The sequence below is a fragment of the Salmo trutta genome, chromosome 34 (genome assembly GCF_901001165.1).
Source record: "Salmo trutta chromosome 34, fSalTru1.1, whole genome shotgun sequence".
Taxonomy (NCBI): domain Eukaryota; kingdom Metazoa; phylum Chordata; class Actinopteri; order Salmoniformes; family Salmonidae; genus Salmo; species Salmo trutta.
The window spans coordinates 40,016,910-40,038,658 of NC_042990.1; the positions used below are offsets into that span (position 1 = coordinate 40,016,910).

Consider the following 21,749-nt stretch of genomic DNA (forward strand, 5'->3'; position numbering starts at 1 on the left):
CAAGTAAAATGTTGCAAATTCATTTCCTAGTTTCATTTCCTCACTGTGGTTGCCAGGCGAACTCGCTCATTCGACCCACACTGCCACTCAGCCAAGCAGGCAGTCAGATTTGACCAACCTCACATCGAAAATGCCGGGCAAATGTAGATTTAATCTTGCCTTTTGTGCATATGGAAAATGTCTTGTCTCTTTTTTTTAATTTCAGGTTATGAAACATGAGACCAACACTTTACAAGTTGTGTTTTTATATTTTTTGTTCAGTATAGTTTACCCACTGTTTTATTTATAACTGATGTTTCAAAAATACATCAGACTTTGACATTGCAGCGTGGGAGAATGACCCCTTCATGTGGCTCTTCAGGGACAAAACACACAACGTTGCATCATGCGCTGTTCAGACATTTTCTCTCTAACAACCTGCGGAGGTTTTTTTCCAATCGCCTCATTTACGGGGCGCCCTCCTCACACAGCCCACCCGCCCTTCTCCCGACTGGCGACATTAAAGCTGCCAGTCTGAAGTAAGATGCTTTTTTTTCCTAGCTATTAAGTAGTAGATTCCCAAATGCCCAATAAAAAATACAATACAGGCATTAAGCTGGAATTGTGTAGTAATATGAATAGATGTTCACCAGTAGGCGTGTCCCCTAACTCTGCTCATCACTACTCAAATTACACCATCACTACTGACTTACCACTCATGTATGTAGGAAATAAGTGGTAAATCAATGTATTATTGAGTAGAACTTGTGAGGTAGTGAAGAATAGTAAGTTAGTCGTTTTGAGGTTGTGGCGATATATACTGCCATCTGGTGGCGACTACAAACAATTGCATAATAGGAACTATTTACAAATTGATGGTCCTTGAACATAAATATTAGTGCTTGAAAAAGTACTTGGACAGACCTTGAATTGGACTTGCACACTGTCTGTACGAACCCTTTACTCATAAAGGAGCCTGGATGCCAGCCTGTTTGTGCTATTATTCCACTACTTACCACTGTCTGTATGAACCTTGCTGTTGTGTTCAAGACATGGTCTATTCACATAGTTTTCTGTAGACTATGCAAATATTTGTGATGCTGGAAGGAGAGAGATTTGACAGGCAGTGAGGTGCAGACAGTTCAGGGGAAAGCAGATGCAGATTACCTTGATGTGGTATTGCCAGGAAGCAGAACAAGCATTGTGAAGATGTTTAGTAGATACAGATTACCTTGATGTGGTATTGCCAGGAAGCAGAACAAGCATTGTGAAGATGTTTAGTAGATACAGTCCACAAACACACAGATGATGACACACATAGAAAGATGACACAGACAAAGTGAAGTTACTCTTGAGATTGCTGGATTTACTAGAGCACGTTTAGGGAAATGTACCTCTACGCTGAGTGCTTTTTTTTGCAGAATTAACTCCTACAACACACACTATGTTAACTTATTCTTATACAAACACATCCAAAATGATGGGAAAACTACTGGCATCCCAGTGGCGCCCATAGGGGTCTGATGTTTGACCTCTTATTGGCTAAACCATAAAGCCAGAGGTCAATCTGATCTGTCCCAGGCCACACCCTGTCTAGGGTCAGATGGTGACCCTTGTGGAATGCAGGGATGTCCCTATTAATGTCCGCTGGAATGTTTTGTGAAGCATCCTGGAATTCCTGCCGTATTACCGCTGCTGTGTTGTGATAGGTTGCCTGGCTACCCGGCCGAACGCGACTCCACGCCCACAGATGTTAGTTTATTTTCCGCTATGAGGCTGGATCTGAGTACCTCCCCGCTGATTTCAAGACTGCAAAACCATTCTAATCGTTCTGATTTGTCCCATGAACTGAACTGGTGGGTTGGGTCAAAGCCAGAACGTTGGTAAAGGGGCATTTTTAGAAAATGTGTTATTGGCTTTGATACTGATTTGGTTACAGATGATCCAATCGCTGATGACTTTGCTTTGTAGCTTACAACAACACTAATTTCCGATTGAGTCGTCAGGCATGTGATGGGTGGATTAGAGAGGTTGAGAATGTCTTTCATTAGGAAGACTGGTAAATCCCAAAAACACAAACCAGACAGCACTGCTGTTTTTGGAGGTTTTTTTTGTAGTCTGCCACATAACATGTTCCAGAGACTGAAGATGGCATAACGGCTGCGTCTCAAATGGCACCCTATTCCTTTTATGCTCACTGGTTGAAAGTTGTACCCCATCTAGCGAATAGGGTTCCATTTGAGACTCGGCCCTTCTCTTGGCACGTTGGCTAAAATAGAAACGGACTGGAACAAAAATATGGCAACAGAAACATACATACTAAACTAGAACAAACACAACGATTTCTATTATTATGTCTTGACTAAACCCCATTTCTTTGTCTTGTTTTCTCTCCAGCTCGCTGCGATGCTTACCATCCCCTTCTGGCAGTGGTTCCTCACCAAGTTTGGCAAGAAGACAGCTGTGTACATCGGCACCTCTGTAAGACTTAGCATACCCTCAGAATGATCACACACAAAATGCCTTAGTCCATGGAGGCGTTATTAGGCCAGGGGCCTTGGATGAGGAGACACTGAAGGTAACTTACTTCATACAAAGCCTGACAGTGGAAAGGCATCATGCCTTAAGGTGTCAACATGCTTCTGATTGGCTGGCGGCTAGCCTAACTCAGCTAGCTGATCCGGACGAGTGACCTTTGCTTGAAAAACGAGAAAAAAAAGTGGCAATGGTACTCTTTGTCCATTTTGAGACACAGTAGCCAGTGTACACTTCCTAATGGTCTTGTTAAATGACAACTGAACAATCTCTACTGTTTACCAATCACAGACGAAGCGGCATAGACTTGGGCTCTGAAAAATCCCCAACCGAAATCCAAAACCGTCACAATAAATGCACGAACTCAATCGTTTCGGCTGGGAAGCATGCGGATGCCTTTCTTACTCAATGAAGACCAAGCATCTACAGGTCATTTTTATTGTATCTCAAGGACCACGTTAAATGGATACTTCAGGTTTTGGCAATAAAAAAAATAAAAAAAACGTTTTATTTAACTAGACAAGTCAATTAAGAACAAATTCTTATTTGCAATGAAGGCCTACCCAGGCCAAACCCTAACCCGGATGACACTGGGCCAATTGTGCACCGCCCTATAGGACTTCCAATCACGGCCGATTGTGATACAGCCTGGAATCGAACCAGGGTCTGTAGTACCGCCTCTAGCACTGAGATGCAGTGCCTTAGACCGCTGCGCCACTCGGGAGCCCAATAAAGCCCTTTATCTACTTACCCATAGTCAGATGAACTTGTGAATGTCGCTATGTCGCTATGTGCAGTTTGAAGGATGTTGCTAACTAGCATTAGCACAATGACTGGAAGTATGATAACCGCTAGCGTGCTAGTAGATAGCGCAATGACTGGAAGTATGGTAACCGCTAGCATGCTGATAGATAGCGCAATGACTGGAAGTCTATGGTAACTGATAGCATGCTGATAGATAGCACAATGACTGGAAGTATGGTAACTGATAGCATGCTGATAGATAGCGCAATGACTGGAAGTCTATGGTAACACTAGTTAGTATTGGTTCGCAAAACTACCTCTAACTTCCTTCATACTGGATGCAGAGACATAATGGTGTCCACAAGTTCATCTGACTCTGGGAACACCTTCCTAATATTGAGTTGCACCCCCTTTGCTCTCAGAACAGCCTCAATTCGTTGGGGCATGGACTCTACAAGGTGTCAAGCGTTCCACAGGAATGCTGGCCCATGTTGACTCCAATGTTTCCCACAGTTGTCCAGTTGGCTGGATGTCCTTTTGGGTGGTGGACCATTCTTGATACACACGGGAAACTGTTGAGCGTGGAAAAACCCAGCAGCGTTGCTGTTCTTGACACACTCAAACAGGTGCTCCTGGACCCTAGTACCATACCCCACTCAAAGCCATGAGGTAGAAGGAATTGTCCGTAGAGCTCCAAGACAGGATTGTGTCGAGGCACAGATCTAGGGAAGGGTACGAAAAAGTTTCTGCAGCATTGAAGGTCCTCAAGAAGACAGGGGCCTCCATCATTCTTAAATGGAAGAAGTTTGGAACCACCAAGACTCTTCCTAGAGCTGGCCGCCCGGCCAAACTGAGCAATCGGGGGAGAAAGGCCTTGGTCAGGGAGGTGACCAAGAACCCGATGGTCAATGACAGAGCTCCAGAGTTCCTCTGTGGAGATGGGAGAACCTTCCGGAAGGACAACCATCTCTGCAGCACTCCACCAATCAGGCCTTTATGGTAGAATGGCCAGACGGAAGCCACTCCTCAGTAAAAGGCACATGACAGCCCGCTTGGAGTTTGCCAAAAGGCACCTAAATGACTCCGACCATGAGAAACAAGATTCTCTGGTCTGATGAAACCAAGATTGAACTCTTTGGCCTGAATGCCAAGTGTCATGTCTGGAGGAAACCTGGCACCATCCCTACGGTGAAGCATGGTGGTGGCAGCATCATGCTGTGGGGATGTTTTTCAGCGGCAGGGACTGAGAGACTAGTCAGGATCGAGATAAAGATGGCAGAGAAGAATGGGAGAAACTCCAAATACAGATGTGCCAAGCTTGTAGCATCATACCCAAGAAGACTCGAGGCTGTAATCGCTGCCAAAGGTGCTTCAACAAAGTACTGAGTAAAGGGTCTGAATACTTTTTATTTAACCTTTTTATTTAACTAGGCAAGTCAGTTAAGACTAAATTCTTATTTACAATGACGGCCTACACCGGACAAAGCCGGACGAAGCTGGGCCAGTTGTATGCCGCCCTGTGGGACTCCCAATCACAGCCGGCTGTGATACAGACTGGATATTTATGTAAATGTTATATTTCAGAGTTTTTTTTATATAAATTTGCAAAAAAAAATCTAAAAACCTGTTTTTGCTTTGTCATTATGAGGCATTGTGTGTAGATTGATGAAGGGGGAGAAAAAAAACGAATCAATTTTAGAATAAGGCTCTAACGTAACATTCTGTGTACATCATTGGTGATAAATGTTTTCTCTCCTCTCTGAAGTCTGTGATCCCCTTCATGCTCCTGGTGGTGTGTGTGAAAAGTAATCTCATCATTACCTATATGGTGTCGTTCGCCGCTGGTGTCGGAGTCGCTGCTGCCTTCCTGTTGCCATGGTGAGTTGGAGTAGCTGTCTGTCCCTCATCTTTCTGTTTCACTGTTTTACCCTCTTTTTTTGATCACTGACTGGTTTCTCTGTCTCTGTCTCCAGGTCCATGTTGCTAGACATGGTGGATGTTACTGTCTCTCTGTCTCTGTCTCTAGGTCCATGTTGCTAGACATGGTGGATATTATTGACTCTCTGTCTCTGTCTCTAGATCCATGCTGCTAGACATGGTGGATGTTACTGTCTCTCTGTCTCTGTCTCTAGGTCCATGTTGCTAGACATGGTGGATGTTACTGTCTGTCTCTGTCTCTGTCTCTAGGTCCATGTTGCTAGACATGGTGGATGTTACTGTCTCTCTGTCTCTGTCTCTAGGTCCATGTTGCTAGACATGGTGGATGTTACTGTCTCTGTCTCTGTCTCTAGGTCCATGCTGCTAGACATGGTGGATGTTACTGTCTCTCTGTCTCTGTCTCTAGGTCCATGTTGCTAGACATGGTGGATGTTACTGTCTCTCTGTCTCTGTCTCTAGATCCATGCTGCTAGACATGGTGGATGTTACTGTCTGTCTCTGTCTCTAGGTCCATGTTGCTAGACATGGTGGATGTTACTGTCTCTCTGTCTCTGTCTCTAGGTCCATTTTGCTAGACATGGTGGATGTTACTGTCTGTCTCTGTCTCTAGGTCCATGCTGCTAGACATGGTGGATGTTACTGTCTCTCTGTCTCTGTCTCTAGGTCCATGTTGCTAGACATGGTGGATGTTACTGTCTCTGTCTCTAGGTCCATGTTGCTAGACATGGTGGATGTTACTGTCTGTCTCTGTCTCTGTCTCTAGGTCCATGCTGCTAGACATGGTGGATGTTACTGTCTCTCTGTCTCTGTCTCTAGGTCCATGTTGCTAGACATGGTGGATGTTACTGTCTCTCTGTCTCTAGGTCCATGTTGCTAGACATGGTGGATGTTACTGTCTGTCTCTGTCTCTGTCTCTAGGTCCATGTTGCTAGACATGGTGGATGTTACTGTCTCTCTGTCTCTGTCTCTAGGTCCATGCTGCTAGACATGGTGGATGTTACTGTCTCTGTCTCTAGGTCCATGTTGCTAGACATGGTGGATGTTACTGTCTCTCTGTCTCTGTCTCTAGGTCCATGTTGCTAGACATGGTGGATGTTACTGTCTCTATGTCTCTGTCTCTAGGTCCATGCTGCTAGACATGGTGGATGTTACTGTCTCTGTCTCTAGGTCCATGTTGCTAGACATGGTGGATGTTACTGTCTCTCTGTCTCTGTCTCTAGGTCCATGTTGCTAGACATGGTGGATGTTACTGTCTCTATGTCTCTGTCTCTAGGTCCATGCTGCTAGACATGGTGGATGTTACTGTCTCTCTGTCTCTGTCTCTAGGTCCATGTTGCTAGACATGGTGGATGTTACTGTCTGTCTCTGTCTCTAGGTCCATGCTGCTAGACATGGTGGATGTTACTGTCTCTCTGTCTCTAGGTCCATGTTGCTAGACATGGTGGATGTTACTGTCTGTCTCTGTCTCTAGGTCCATGTTGCTAGACATGGTGGATGTTACTGTCTGTCTCTGTCTCTAGGTCCATGCTGCCAGACATGGTGGATGTTACTGTCTCTCTGTCTCTGTCTCTAGGTCCATGCTGCTAGACATGGTGGATGTTACTGTCTGTCTCTGTCTCTGTCTCTAGGTCCATGTTGCTAGACATGGTGGATGTTACTGTCTCTCTGTCTCTGTCTCTAGGTCCATGCTGCTAGACATGGTGGATGTTACTGTCTCTGTCTCTAGGTCCATGTTGCTAGACATGGTGGATGTTACTGTCTCTCTGTCTCTGTCTCTAGGTCCATGTTGCTAGACATGGTGGATGTTACTGTCTCTATGTCTCTGTCTCTAGGTCCATGCTGCTAGACATGGTGGATGTTACTGTCTCTGTCTCTAGGTCCATGTTGCTAGACATGGTGGATGTTACTGTCTCTCTGTCTCTGTCTCTAGGTCCATGTTGCTAGACATGGTGGATGTTACTGTCTCTATGTCTCTGTCTCTAGGTCCATGCTGCTAGACATGGTGGATGTTACTGTCTCTCTGTCTCTGTCTCTAGGTCCATGTTGCTAGACATGGTGGATGTTACTGTCTGTCTCTGTCTCTAGGTCCATGCTGCTAGACATGGTGGATGTTACTGTCTCTCTGTCTCTGTCTCTAGGTCCATGTTGCTAGACATGGTGGATGTTACTGTCTGTCTCTGTCTTTAGGTCCATGTTGCTAGACATGGTGGATGTTACTGTCTGTCTCTGTCTCTGTCTCTAGGTCCATGCTGCTAGACATGGTGGATGTTACTGTCTCTCTGTCTCTGTCTCTAGGTCCATGCTGCTAGACATGGTGGATGTTACTGTCTGTCTCTGTCTCTGTCTCTAGGTCCATGTTGCTAGACATGGTGGATGTTACTGTCTCTCTGTCTCTGTCTCTAGGTCCATGTCGCTAGACATGGTGGATGTTACTGTCTGTCTCTGTCTCTAGGTCCATGTTGCGAGACATGGTGGATGTTACTGTCTCTGTCTCTAGGTCCATGTCGCTAGACATGGTGGATGTTACTGTCTGTCTCTGTCTCTGTCTCTAGGTCCATGCTGCTAGACATGGTGGATGTTACTGTCTGTCTCTGTCTCTGTCTCTAGGTCCATGCTGCTAGACATGGTGGATGTTACTGTCTCTGTCTCTAGGTCCATGTTGCTAGACATGGTGGATGTTACTGTCTCTCTGTCTCTGTCTCTAGGTCCATGTTGCTAGACATGGTGGATGTTACTGTCTCTCTGTCTCTGTCTCTAGGTCCATGTCGCTAGACATGGTGGATGTTACTGTCTCTGTCTCCAGGTCCATGCTGCTAGACATGGTGGATGTAACTGTCTGTCTCTGTCTCTAGGTCCATGTTGCTAGACATGGTGGATGTTACTGTCTCTCTGTCTCTGTCTCTAGGTCCATGTTGCTAGACATGGTGGATTTTACTGTCTCTCTGTCTCTGTCTCTAGGTCCATGTTGCTAGACATGGTGGATGTTACTGTCTCTATGTCTCTGTCTCTAGGTCCATGCTGCTAGACATGGTGGATGTTACTGTCTCTGTCTCTAGGTCCATGTTGCTAGACATGGTGGATGTTACTGTCTCTCTGTCTCTGTCTCTAGGTCCATGTTGCTAGACATGGTGGATGTTGCTGTCTCTATGTCTCTGTCTCTAGGTCCATGCTGCTAGACATGGTGGATGTTACTGTCTCTCTGTCTCTGTCTCTAGGTCCATGTTGCTAGACATGGTGGATGTTACTGTCTGTCTCTGTCTCTAGGTCCATGCTGCTAGACATGGTGGATGTTACTGTCTCTCTGTCTCTGTCTCTATGTCCATGTTGCTAGACATGGTGGATGTTACTGTCTGTCTCTGTCTCTAGGTCCATGTTGCTAGACATGGTGGATGTTACTGTCTGTCTCTGTCTCTAGGTCCATGCTGCTAGACATGGTGGATGTTACTGTCTCTCTGTCTCTGTCTCTAGGTCCATGCTGCTAGACATGGTGGATGTTACTGTCTGTCTCTGTCTCTGTCTCTAGGTCCATGTTGCTAGACATGGTGGATGTTACTGTCTCTCTGTCTCTGTCTCTAGGTCCATGCTGCTAGACATGGTGGATGTTACTGTCTCTGTCTCTAGGTCCATGTTGCTAGACATGGTGGATGTTACTGTCTCTCTGTCTCTGTCTCTAGGTCCATGTTGCTAGACATGGTGGATGTTACTGTCTCTATGTCTCTGTCTCTAGGTCCATGCTGCTAGACATGGTGGATGTTACTGTCTCTGTCTCTAGGTCCATGTTGCTAGACATGGTGGATGTTACTGTCTCTCTGTCTCTAGGTCCATGTTGCTAGACATGGTGGATGTTACTGTCTCTATGTCTCTGTCTCTAGGTCCATGCTGCTAGACATGGTGGATGTTACTGTCTCTCTGTCTCTGTCTCTAGGTCCATGTTGCTAGACATGGTGGATGTTACTGTCTGTCTCTGTCTCTAGGTCCATGCTGCTAGACATGGTGGATGTTACTGTCTCTCTGTCTCTGTCTCTAGGTCCATGTTGCTAGACATGGTGGATGTTACTGTCTGTCTCTGTCTCTAGGTCCATGTTGCTAGACATGGTGGATGTTACTGTCTGTCTCTGTCTCTGTCTCTAGGTCCATGCTGCTAGACATGGTGGATGTTACTGTCTCTCTGTCTCTGTCTCTAGGTCCATGCTGCTAGACATGGTGGATGTTACTGTCTGTCTCTGTCTCTAGGTCCATGTTGCTAGACATGGTGGATGTTACTGTCTCTCTGTCTCTGTCTCTAGGTCCATGTCGCTAGACATGGTGGATGTTACTGTCTGTCTCTGTCTCTAGGTCCATGTTGCGAGACATGGTGGATGTTACTGTCTCTGTCTCTAGGTCCATGTCGCTAGACATGGTGGATGTTACTGTCTGTCTCTGTCTCTGTCTCTAGGTCCATGCTGCTAGACATGGTGGATGTTACTGTCTGTCTCTGTCTCTGTCTCTAGGTCCATGCTGCTAGACATGGTGGATGTTACTGTCTCTGTCTCTAGGTCCATGTTGCTAGACATGGTGGATGTTACTGTCTCTCTGTCTCTGTCTCTATGTCCATGTTGCTAGACATGGTGGATGTTACTGTCTCTCTGTCTCTGTCTCTAGGTCCATGTCGCTAGACATGGTGGATGTTACTGTCTCTCTGTCTCCAGGTCCATGCTGCTAGACATGGTGGATGTAACTGTCTGTCTCTGTCTCTAGGTCCATGTTGTTAGACATGGTGGATGTTACTGTCTCTCTGTCTCTGTCTCTAGGTCCATGTTGCTAGACATGGTGGATTTTACTGTCTCTCTGTCTCTGTCTCTAGGTCCATGTTGCTAGACATGGTGGATGTTACTGTCTCTCTGTCTCTGTCTCTAGGTCCATGTTGCTAGACATGGTGGATGTTACTGTCTGTCTCTGTCTCTAGGTCCATGTTGCGAGACATGGTGGATGTTACTGTCTCTCTGTCTCTGTCTCTAGGTCCTTGTTGCTAGACATGGTGGATGTTATTGACTCTCTGTCTCTGTCTCTAGGTCCATGTTGCTAGACATGGTGGATTTTACTCTCTGTCTCTCTGTCTCTAGGTCCATGTTGCTAGACATGGTGGATGTTATTGACTGTCTGTCTCTCTGTCTCTAGGTCCATGCTGCCAGACGTGGTGGATGACTTCCAGGTCCAGAACCCAGAATCTCAGGGCCACGAAGCCATCTTTTATTCCTTCTATGTCTTCTTCACCAAGTTTGCCTCTGGAATCTCCCTGGGGATCTCCACTCTCAGCTTGGAGTAAGTTTACCCTTCACAGATGGATACTTTGGCCCTTGGCCCCTTGCGGCCCCTTTGTGCTGTACATATTCATTTAGATATCATCAGTCAGGAAGTCTTACTTTCCCAGTCTGGCCAAGTAACAAAAACATGAGGATTAGCCAAATCCCACTTCAAAGCACAGGATTGCTTCTCCATCTGAATTAGTCATGTGTGTCACATTAACTTCTTTGATCAAAGTCCTGTGGTTAAATTCATTCTTCATGATTTCCTTCTTCTCCTTCCCTCCATCTGTAGTTTTGCAGGGTATATAACTCGAGGTTGCACCCAGCCTGAGAACGTGGATATAACCCTGAAGGTTCTGGTCTCCGCGGCACCCATAGGACTCATTCTGATTGGCCTGGTCATATTCCGCTCTTATCCAATCGACGAAGAGAGGAGGCAGGGCAACAGGAAGCTGCTGCAGGAGCAACGGTAAGACTTGCATGTCTTACTGGGGAACTCGGGCCTCGTACCCCAAGCATTTTCTGTGTGTGCATATATAACTGGATTAGATAGATATACCATAGGCATAGACCTGGAAATATTGCCAAATTGTTTACCATTTATAAGATCACTTAATGCTTTCAGAAGCACTCACAGGGTTCAAACGAGGTGCTTAAAGTATTTGAATTTGGCACTATAAAATTCAAGTACTCGAATACCTTGAAGATCTGACATTTTCTCAAGTTGGTACCTGAAAAATACTTAATGAGAGAACAGAAAATTATCAAATATGTTTCTGGAATATATATAACAACAATTTATTGTTCTTGTAAATTTCCAGGCAAACAAGTTTTATTTCCTCAAGTGTTTTTTTGCTTTGGGTACCAGGTGCTCATTCCACCCACTCTGCCACTCAGACAGGCAGGTACATATCTGACTGATTATTCTCCGCCAAACGTCACATCGATGGCTAAAATGCCGGGCCTTTTTGTGCCTATGGAAAATTTCTGCGTTCTTTTTATTTCAGCTCATGAAACATGGGAACCAACACTTTAGATTTTTATTCATTATAGTTTACCCACCTTTTTATATACCGCTACATGACTGGACCGTTTAAGGTGCAAAAAAATACGTCAGACCAGGACATTGTGAGCACGGATGAATCAGCCCTGAAGAGCCACATGAAGGGGGGGGGGGGGGGACACAACGCTGCATCCTGCGATGACGCCAGTTCTAAATTATTCTAAGCTTTTTCCGCCAATCTCCTCATTCACGTGGTGCCTGCTTCAGCCGTGTTCCTGCCGTTCTGTTGGCCTGTTACTCACATCCAGCCCATCCGCCATTCTCCCGACCGCCGTCACTAAGGGTGTGTTCGTAAATTCACTTCTGGCTATCTACTCCGATTTCAGAGCACTCTCGTCTGAGTGTACCAGAGCGCAGAATAACTGACAAATTTACAAATGCTCAACACCCATTGAATATGTCCGGTGTCAGTAAACATCGGCAAAAAAAGCATCATTAAATTGTTGCCAGCAGCACAGTTAGTCACCAACGCTCTGGATAACATGAAAACAGCCTAACCAGCTCTGCTAGCGTGAGTACAATCGTCAGAGTGAGGTGTTCTCTCATGTGTCTGGAAGTAGCTAGCAACCTAGCCAACATTAGCCAGTTAGCTTGGGTGCTTGACTGCCGTTACAGTCAGAACGCTCAGAACAAACTTATTCCTCGGCCAGAGCTCGCGCCGAACGCTATGAGAGCGAAACGCTCTGAATTTACTAAGGACCCAGAGTGTACTCTGACACACTGGAGGCAATTTACGAACTTACCCTAAAGCTGCCAGTCGGAAGCAAGATGTTTTTTTTCCTAGCTATTAAGTAGTAGATTCCCAAATGCCCAATAAAAAATACAATACAGGCATTAAGCTGGAATTGTGTAGTAATATGAATAGATGTTCACCAGTAGGCGTGTCCCCTAACTCTGCTCATCACTACTCAAATTACACCATCACTACTGACTTACCACTCATGTATGTAGGAAATAAGTAGTAAATCAATGTATTATTGAGTAGAACTTGTGAGGTAGTGAAGAATAGTAAGTTAGTCGTTTTGAGGTTGTGGCGATATATACTGCCATCTGGTGGCGACTACAAACAATTGCATAATAGGAACTATTTACAAATTGATGGTCCTTGAACATAAATATTAGTGCTTGAAAAAGTACTTGGAAAGACCTTGAATTGGACTTGCACACTGTCTGTACGAACCCTTTACTCATAAAGGAGCCTGGGTGCCAGCCTGTTTGTGCTATTATTCCACTACTTGCAACTCCTTGCCATGCCTGGTACCCAGGCTATTCATCAAGTACATTTGTTGTGAACTGTTCAGGTATATGGACTGCCATTGTCTGTCGTGTGTAACCCCCGGGTCTCTCTATTCTGTTCTCACAGGGAAAATGAGGCAGACTCCGAAACCGACTCCACAGAACTGAACAACATGGTGTAGGTTCTAGAACACTCACGGATCAATGGGGTGACCGATTGTTGCTTGCACTGGGTGGGGCTAATGAGGGGGCTGGGACCTATCACGAAGGAGATACTGTTTCCATCCAATCACACTGCTGCTTCAGATCTCTGAACTTCAAAGGATCACTAACATAAGGCCAAAAAACCAGAAAATGTTTCTAAAACTGTAGTTCCGTATGGCATGGAACGACAACATATCTTACCCCTCCGTGGCAAAGGAAGCACATGACTGACGGCCTTCCTGGTTTAAGTCCCGCCCACTTCAGCTATGACAAATTTTCCCAAAAGACGTCACCCGCTCTGTTGTCAGTGTTGTTTTTGGGTCAAATGTAAAATGGCAACCCATTTCCTAGTGCACTATGTGGGGCTATGACGGCATAATGGGGACTCTTTAAGGTGTCATTCGAGACCTTTTTGGATGTGAAATGAATGTTGCACAGAACCTTAATGTTATGGGTACAATGCGTAGTACTGTTGTGTTCCATTTGTTGATGTATATTGCCATAACTTTATCTATTGTAGGTTTAAAACTTGAAAATCTCTAATGACTTTAGACAATTTACTACAACCCTCTTTTCCTAAGGTGAAGAAGACTGCCGAAAGCTAAATAAGAGCCTTTTTTAATTTAATTTTATTTTTTTTACTGGTATCGGTTACAAAAGCCAAACATTTAAAAAAAAACATTTTTGATAGAATATTTCTACAACAACTTTGAATATAAAATGTTTCTAAGTGTATACAGACTTCAGTTTGGTACTGTCTTGACCGGTAGGGCTCTGAATACTTTGTACTGTCTTGACCCAGCATCAGCTGCTTCTGATGTGTAATATATTGTCGACCTCTTAGTCCCAGTATCTGCATACGGTTAATTCAACACGTTTTTTTTTTTCTCCCTTTGTTTGTTTTGTTGATGTACATATTTAGCAATGTCTGGAATAAGTTCGATTTGTAAAAATGTAGTTCCTTTTAAGACCTTATCTACTATTTGACACACTTTACAAGGAAGTGAGATCTCTTATCAGTTTTTGTTTTACAAGTCGTGTGTTTCATGCAGTTTGAAACCAACTCAAATGTTTCCTTCCTCACTTTTTTATGGGCAGTTTTTTTTTAGATGGTCCAGTTTCCCTTGTGGGTGGAGATTTCACTTTAAGGACCAATGCAATGCTCTAAAATGTACAAACACTGCCTACCCAGGGCACCGGGCCATACAAAATGAACTTGACCGTAAGCATATTCAACACGGGTGAATTCACTAGGAAAGCAAACAGAGAGGAACCTGCCTGAATTCGTGCAATATAAACGTTCATAACGCACAAATGAATACACCTCAGTGTGGCCCAGAAGAGATTTGGGTCCAACTCTATAGTCTAATAGACTGTTAGGTAAAAGCTGTGTTCCTCACAGCACTTTCCTCGCCATTAAATCAGAACCACTATAGCACAACTGTTAACCAAGCTATTTTACACAGCCTATACAATCTATAGTATCACTAACTACGTCGTTAAGTATTTGAGTTAGATTTGCAGCATGGATTTTTGAAAAGTATCCCTGCTTATATTCTAAGATTAATCCTATTTTTAAATAGAATATCTTTTTAAGGTTGCTGTTGCAACTGAAATGAGTTCTGACTGCAAAATATTTTTATTTGGAAAGTTAACTGTATTTTTTTTACATTTATTTTTATTTTTAAATGGTAAATCCTCAGTCTTGTCTTTTTTGTGTAGCTGTGTTTTTTTTTTTTTGGGGGGGGGGGGCCCTGAAAAGGCAAGCAAGTCAAAGTGTCTGAAAATGGGGTGTTTGTGTGTTATTGTATTGAAAGTGTCCACAGATGAAAAACACTGGGCTGGGCATATACATCAGTCCCATGGAAAATACCATCTTACGTTGGAATATACACGGGAAAAAAAATATATAAACATTTTCAACGATTTTACTGAGTTATATGAACTGTAAGGAAATCAAGTCAAGTGAAATAAATTCATTAGGCCCTAATCTATGGATTTCACATGATTGGGAATACAGATATGCATCTGATGGTCACATATCAACAACAAAAAAGGTAGAGGCGTGGATCAGGAAACCAGTCAGTATTCGGTGTGACCACCATTTGCTTCATGCAGCGCGAGATATCTCCTTCTTGATCAGGCTGTTGATTGCGGCATGTGGAATGATGTCCCACTCCTCTTCAACGGCTGTCCGAAGTTTCTGGATATTGGCGGGAACTGGAACACGCTGTCGTACACGTCTATCCAGAGCATCCCAAACATGATCAATGGGTGACATGTCTGGTGAGTATGCAGACCATGGAAGGACCTGAGACATTTTCAGCTTCCAGGAAATGTGTACAGATCCTTGCAACATGGAGACGTGCATTATCATGCTGAAACATGAGGTGATGGCGGCGGATGAATGGCACCACAATGGACCTCAGGATCTCGTCCGTAGCTTATGCCTGGCAACGCCATAACCCCACCGCCACCATGAGGCACTCTGTTCACAACGATGACATCAGCAAATCGCTCGCCCACACGACGCCATTCACACTGTCTGCCATCTGTCCGGTACAGTTGAAACCTGGATTCATCCATGAAGAACACACTTCTCCAGTGTACCAGTGGCCATCGAAGGTGAACATTTTCCCATTGAAGTCGGTTACGACGCCAAACTGCAGTCAGGTCAAGACCCTGGTGAGGACGACGAGCACATAGATGAGCTTCCCTGACACGGTATCTGACAGTTTGTGCAGAAATGATTTGTTTGTGCAAACCCACAGCTTCATCAGCTGTCCGGGTGTCTGGTCTCAGACGATCCCGCAGGTGAAGAAGCCGGAGGTGGAGGTCCTGGACCTGCTTGGTCTGCGGTTGTGAGGCTGGTTGGACATACAGCCACATTCTCTAAAGCTTATGGTAGAGAAATGTACATTTCAATTATCTGGCAACAGCTCTGGTGGACATTCCCGCAGTCAGCATACCAATTGCACGCTCCCTCAACTTGAGACATCTGTGGCATTGTGCTGTGACAGAACTGCACATTTTAGAGTGGCTTTTTATTGTGCCCCAGCACAAAGTGCACCTGTGTAGTGATCATGCTGTTTAATCAGCTTCTTGATATGCCACACCTGTCAGGTGGATGGATTATCTTGGCAGAGTAGAAATGCTCACTAACAGGGATGTAAACACATTTGTGCACAATGATAGGGGAAAAAAAAGCTTTTTGTGCAAATGAAAAGTTTGTGGGATCTTTAATTTTAATTTAACACTTTACATGTTGGTATTATATTTTTGTTCAGTATATTAAGAAAGTTATGTTATACATACGGTTATATATTTATAGACAATTATAATACCTGTTGATCAGCGCCTTCATAATGAACTAAAATGTTTAAAGTCTCTCTAGTGGTCACCTAGCTCTGGTCCTAGTTAGAGGAACCGTCTAGTGCCCTGGACTAGAGCAAGTGGACATCTTGTGTGCCAAAAGTGGGAGAGAGAAGGCTAATCCAACTTCAGTTACCAGATGGCTCCATTTCTACCTGATCAGTCTCATACAATGGGGAAAAACTTGTCATTATCCAACACAATGAAATCCTTGAGGGGAGTGTTGATCTGTCTCCGTCCATTTGTCACACGCTACATGACAGCACTGGGACGATTTGCGGATTAAACTTGAGTGAATAATGCCTCTTGACATATACATTTTACAAAATTACACTGATTGGTCCAAGACAGGAGCTATGGTAATTAACTGAAATGTTGTTGTTAGTCACACGCGATATCGCTATTGGCCCAACGGGGGAGTGGCGCTGAATCATTCATGTTTACTGTTGCCTTGGTTTTTTTTTTCTTGTTATTTTTTTTGTTTCTTTTGATGAATATGTTTGGCGATGACCTTCCTGTTTTTGACTCAAGGCAGTAGAAGGCAAACGTGTTTAGGCTCTGAAACGAGAATCGTTTTTAATATATCTTACTTCCACACAGAGCTGTAACAATGCCTTGTATACAAACACACACACACCTCCTGTGCATAATGTAAATATATGTAGGTAAAAGTTGTATATCTTTTCATATCCGTGCCAGAATGTCATCTGAACGGGTGTTCGAAATAGTTATTTAATAAATGTTATACTAATTGATGCAGTATTGTGCTTTTGTCTGTCAGAATTCATTATGGAAATACATTTCCTATCAACGTGATGTACAGCTGATGTAACGAGAGGGTAATGAAAGACGACCATACAGCTAACCAGTCATCCCTAGAGTAATGAAAGACTACCGTACAGCTAACCAGTCATCCCTAGAGTAATGAAAGACGACCATACAGCTAACCAGTCATCCCTAGAGTAATGAAAGACTACCATACAGCTAACCAGTCATCCCTAGAGTAATGAAAGACGACCATACAGCTAACCAGTCATCCCTAGAGTAATGAAAGACTACCATACAGCTAACCAGTCATCCCTAGAGTAATGAAAGACGACCATACAGCTAACTAGTCATCCCTAGAGTAATGAAAGACGCCCATACAGCTAACCAGTCATCCCTAGAGTAATGAAAGACTACCATACAGCTAACCAGTCATCCCTAGAGTAATGAAAGACTACCATACAGCTAACCAGTCATCCCTAGAGTAATGAAAGACGACCATACAGCTAACCAGTCATCCCTAGAGTAATGAAAGACTACCATACAGCTAACCAGTCATCCCTAGAGTAATGAAAGACTACCATACAGCTAACCAGTCATCCCTAGAGTAATGAAAGACGACCATACAGCTAACCAGTCATCCCTAGAGTAATGAAAGACTACCGTACAGCTAACCAGTCATCCCTAGAGTAATGAAAGACTACCGTACAGCTAACCAGTCATCCCTAGAGTAATGAAAGACTACCGTACAGCTAACCAGTCATCCCTAGAGTAATGAAAGACTACCGTACAGCTAACCAGTCATCCCTAGAGTAATGAAAGACTACCGTACAGCTAACCAGTCATCCCTAGAGTAATGAAAGACGACCATACAGCTAACCAGTCATCCCTAGAGTAATGAAAGACTACCGTACAGCTAACCAGTCATCCCTAGAGTAATGAAAGACTACCATACAGCTAACCAGTCATCCCTAGAGTAATGAAAGACTACCTTACAGCTAGGAAATGTACATGTAGGCTTATTGCTGCTTTTATAATGAGAGGCTCCACAGTTGAGCATCACTGTCTTATACAATGATACCATGTTTCATATCCGGTGCATTAGGAGAAATCACAGGTCTCCATTCCAAATCAGTGGGAGAGATTGGATGTCTAGCGCCCATACCAGCAGCATATTGCAGATTATATAGGGCAACATTTGTTTTTGAAAGGGGCCAAAACGGCCAAATTGAGTGTGCATTGCTGTGTAACTGTAGTGGACTGTATACGGATGTTGATGGGTTCAGAGTTCAAAGTGACAACATGATGCATTAATAAGGAAGCAGATGAAATGAGATGAAGCAGGAATCCACAGTTTGGGTTTTATTATATAAAATACAGGAGCACATGGGGATAATGTTGTGTTTTACTAGGGGGGGAAATACAAGGAGGGAGTTAAACATGTTTGTTATTAACATACAAGCATGACTGACAAATGCAAAAAAAAAAAAAATATATAGAATCAAAAACCAACTGTGGATATATCTTGCATACTGGCCTGGTGGGATACTGTACTAAATATGGCATCAGCACATTCACTGGTCATTTTAATACTATCATTTTATACATTTACTACAATCATGAAAAATACTCACTTATCAGTCACGCACAACATGGAAAGGAAACATAAGCACCAACAGAAATAAGGAACACTGGAGGGACTGCTGCTTAAAGAGTCAAGATGCTAATGACTAGAGTAGAGACAGGGAGGGGAGTGGTCAGAGTAGAGACAGGGAGGGGAGTGGTCAGAGTAGGGACAGGGAGGGGAGTGGTCAGAGTAGAGACAGGGAGGGGAGTGGTCAGAGTAGGGACAGGGAGGGGAGTGGTCAGAGTAGGGACAGGGACAGGGAGGGGAGTGGTCAGAGTAGGGACAGGGACAGGGAGGGGAGTGGTCAGAGTAGAGACAGGCAGGGGAGTGGTCAGAGTAGAGACAGGGAGGGGAGTGGTCAGAGTAGAGACATGGACAGGGAGGGGAGTGGTCAGAGTAGAGACAGGGAGGGGTGGGTTAGAGTAGAGACATGGACAGGGAGGGGAGTGGTCAGAGTAGAGACAGGGACAGGGAGGGGAGTGGTCAGAGTAGAGACAGGGAGGGGAGTGGTCAGAGTAGAGACATGGACAGGGAGGGGAGTGGTCAGAGTAGGGACAGGGACAGGGAGGGGAGTGGTCAGAGTAGGGACAGGGAGGGGAGTGGTCAGAGTAGGGACAGGGACAGGGAGGGGAGTGGTCAGAGTAGGGACAGGGACAGGGAGGGGAGTGGTCAGAGTAGGGACAGGGACAGGGAGGGGAGTGGTCAGAGTAGGGACAGGGAGGGGAGTGGTCAGAGTAGGGACAGGGACAGGAGCGGTCAGAGTAGGGACAGGGACAGGGAGGGGAGTGGTCAGAGTAGGGACAGGGACAGGGACAGGAATGGGAGTGGTCAGAGTAGGGACAGGGACAGGGACAGGGAGGGGAGTGGTCAGAGTAGGGACAGGGACAGGGACAGGGAGGGGAGTGGTCAGAGTAGGGACAGGGAGGGGAGTGGTCAGAGTAGGGACAGGGACAGGGAGGGGAGTGGTCAGAGTAGGGACAGGGAGGGGAGTGGTCAGAGTAGGGACAGGGAGGGGAGTGGTCAGAGTAGGGACAGGGAGGGGTGTGGTCAGAGTAGGGACAGGGAGGGGAGTGGTCAGAGTAGGGACAGGGACAGGGAGGGGAGTGGTCAGAGTAGGGACAGGGAGGGGAGTGGTCAGAGTAGGGACAGGGACAGGGAGGGGAGTGGTCAGAGTAGGGACAGGGACAGGAAGGGGAGTGGTCAGAGTAGGGACAGGGACAGGGACAGGGAGGGGAGTGGTCAGAGTAGACAGGGACAGGGAGGGGAGTGGTCAGAGTAGGGACAGGGACAGGGACAGGGAGGGGAGTGGTCAGAGTAGGGACAGGGAGGGGAGTGGTCAGAGTAGGGACAGGGACAGGGAGGGGAGTGGTCAGAGTAGGGACAGGGACAGGGACAGGGAGGGGAGTGGTCAGAGTAGGGACAGGGAGGGGAGTGGTCAGAGTAGGGACAGGGAGGGGAGTGGTCAGAGTAGGGACAGGGAGGGGAGTGGTCAGAGTAGGGACAGGGAGGGGAGTGGTCAGAGTAGGGACAGGGACAGGGAGGGGAGTGGTCAGAGTAGGGACAGGGACAGGGACAGGGAGGGGAGTGGTCAGAGTAGGGACAGGGACAGGGACAGGGAGGGGAGTGGTCAGAGTAGGGACAGGGAGGGGTGTGGTCAGAGTAGGGACAGGGACAGGGAGGGGAGTGGTCAGAGTAGGGACAGGGAGGGGTGTGGTCAGAGTAGGGACAGGGACAGGGAGGGGAGTGGTCAGAGTAGGGACAGGGACAGGGACAGGGACAGGGACAGGGAGGGGAGTGGTCAGAGTAGGGACAGGGAGGGGTGTGGTCAGAGTAGGGACAGGGAGGGGTGTGGTCAGAGTAGGGACAGGGAGGGGAGTGGTCAGAGTAGGGACAGGGACAGGGAGGGCAGTGGTCAGAGTAGGGACAGGGACAGGGAGGGGAGTGGTCAGAGTAGGGACAGGGAGGGGAGTGGTCAGAGTAGGGACAGGGAGGGGAGTGGTCAGGGTACGGACAGGGACAGGGAGGGGAGTGGTCAGAGTAGGGACAGGGACAGGGAGGGGAGTGGTCAGAGTAGGGACAGGGGCAGGGACAGGGAGGGGAGTGGTCAGAGTAGGGACAGGGACAGGGAGGGGAGTGGTCAGAGAGGTGTGGTCAGAGTAGAGAGGGGCAGAGGTGTGTACTCGAGTCACAAATATGATGACTTGCAATTCGACTTTGACTTTAACACCAATGACTCGTGACTTAACTTGGACTTGAGCCTTATGACTCGACCTGACTTGATACCCTCCCCAAAGCCCAAATATTAAAAATGATGCTATTAAAAAAAGTGTGCAGCGCATCAACTCTTCATTTAATGTACTACAGTTTGAATCAGGAAAAGTTGTGCGTGGCAGTGCAGAGGAACGTCGGCGGGTGAATTCAGATGGAGCCCTTGGAAAGATGATACCCAAAATTATTATTTTGAAATATAAAGACGACGCTGTCACAACTAAAAACGGATTGCAACTAGCAAAACAAGCGGGAAGAAAATTACAGATGGAGGCGCAACAATTTCCAACTTTGTTCGACATTTGAAGCTGCACAAAGAACGGTAAGTCGTGGCTAATATAGCCGACAGCTACATATTTTATTACTTTACTAGTGTATCATGTAGTCTAACGTAACGTTAAATCAATGAGCCTCCACACAGTCAGTCAGTGAGGGAACGTGATCATTGCACCCAGATTGAGCTACAACTGGCTAGGCAGCTGGTGGCCTAAATCCTGCCTGATGTTACTGCTGTTACTAAAACCATTGGCATACGTTAGCCTACTGTAACCATACAGAGAGAGGGTGTGTGTGTGTGTGTGTGTGTGTGTGTGTGTGTGTGTGTGTGTGTGTGTGTGTGTGTGTGTGTGTGTGTGTGAGTTAAGGTTGGGCGATTGTGTACAAGGCTACATCGCCCGATTGCGCCCCATAGTGATCCTCAATAGTTGATCACTATTGGGGGGTGTGTCTTTCT

The 21,749-nt window shown here is 45.7% G+C and overlaps 1 protein-coding gene across 1 annotated transcript in view; it reads left to right on the plus strand.

Annotated features, from left to right (window-relative positions):
• Positions 1 to 14,971, plus strand: part of mfsd2ab (MFSD2 lysolipid transporter A, lysophospholipid b) — a 46,278-nt gene extending 31,307 nt beyond the window's left edge. The window contains exons 10-14 of the mRNA XM_029732846.1: positions 2,377 to 2,460; positions 5,024 to 5,136; positions 10,354 to 10,497; positions 10,774 to 10,950; positions 12,908 to 14,971. Coding sequence (XP_029588706.1) covers positions 2,377 to 2,460; positions 5,024 to 5,136; positions 10,354 to 10,497; positions 10,774 to 10,950; positions 12,908 to 12,962 — 573 coding nt within the window. The 3' untranslated portion in view covers positions 12,963 to 14,971. The remainder of the gene's footprint in view (positions 1 to 2,376; positions 2,461 to 5,023; positions 5,137 to 10,353; positions 10,498 to 10,773; positions 10,951 to 12,907) is intronic.
• The last annotated feature ends 6,778 nt before the right edge of the window (positions 14,972 to 21,749 follow it).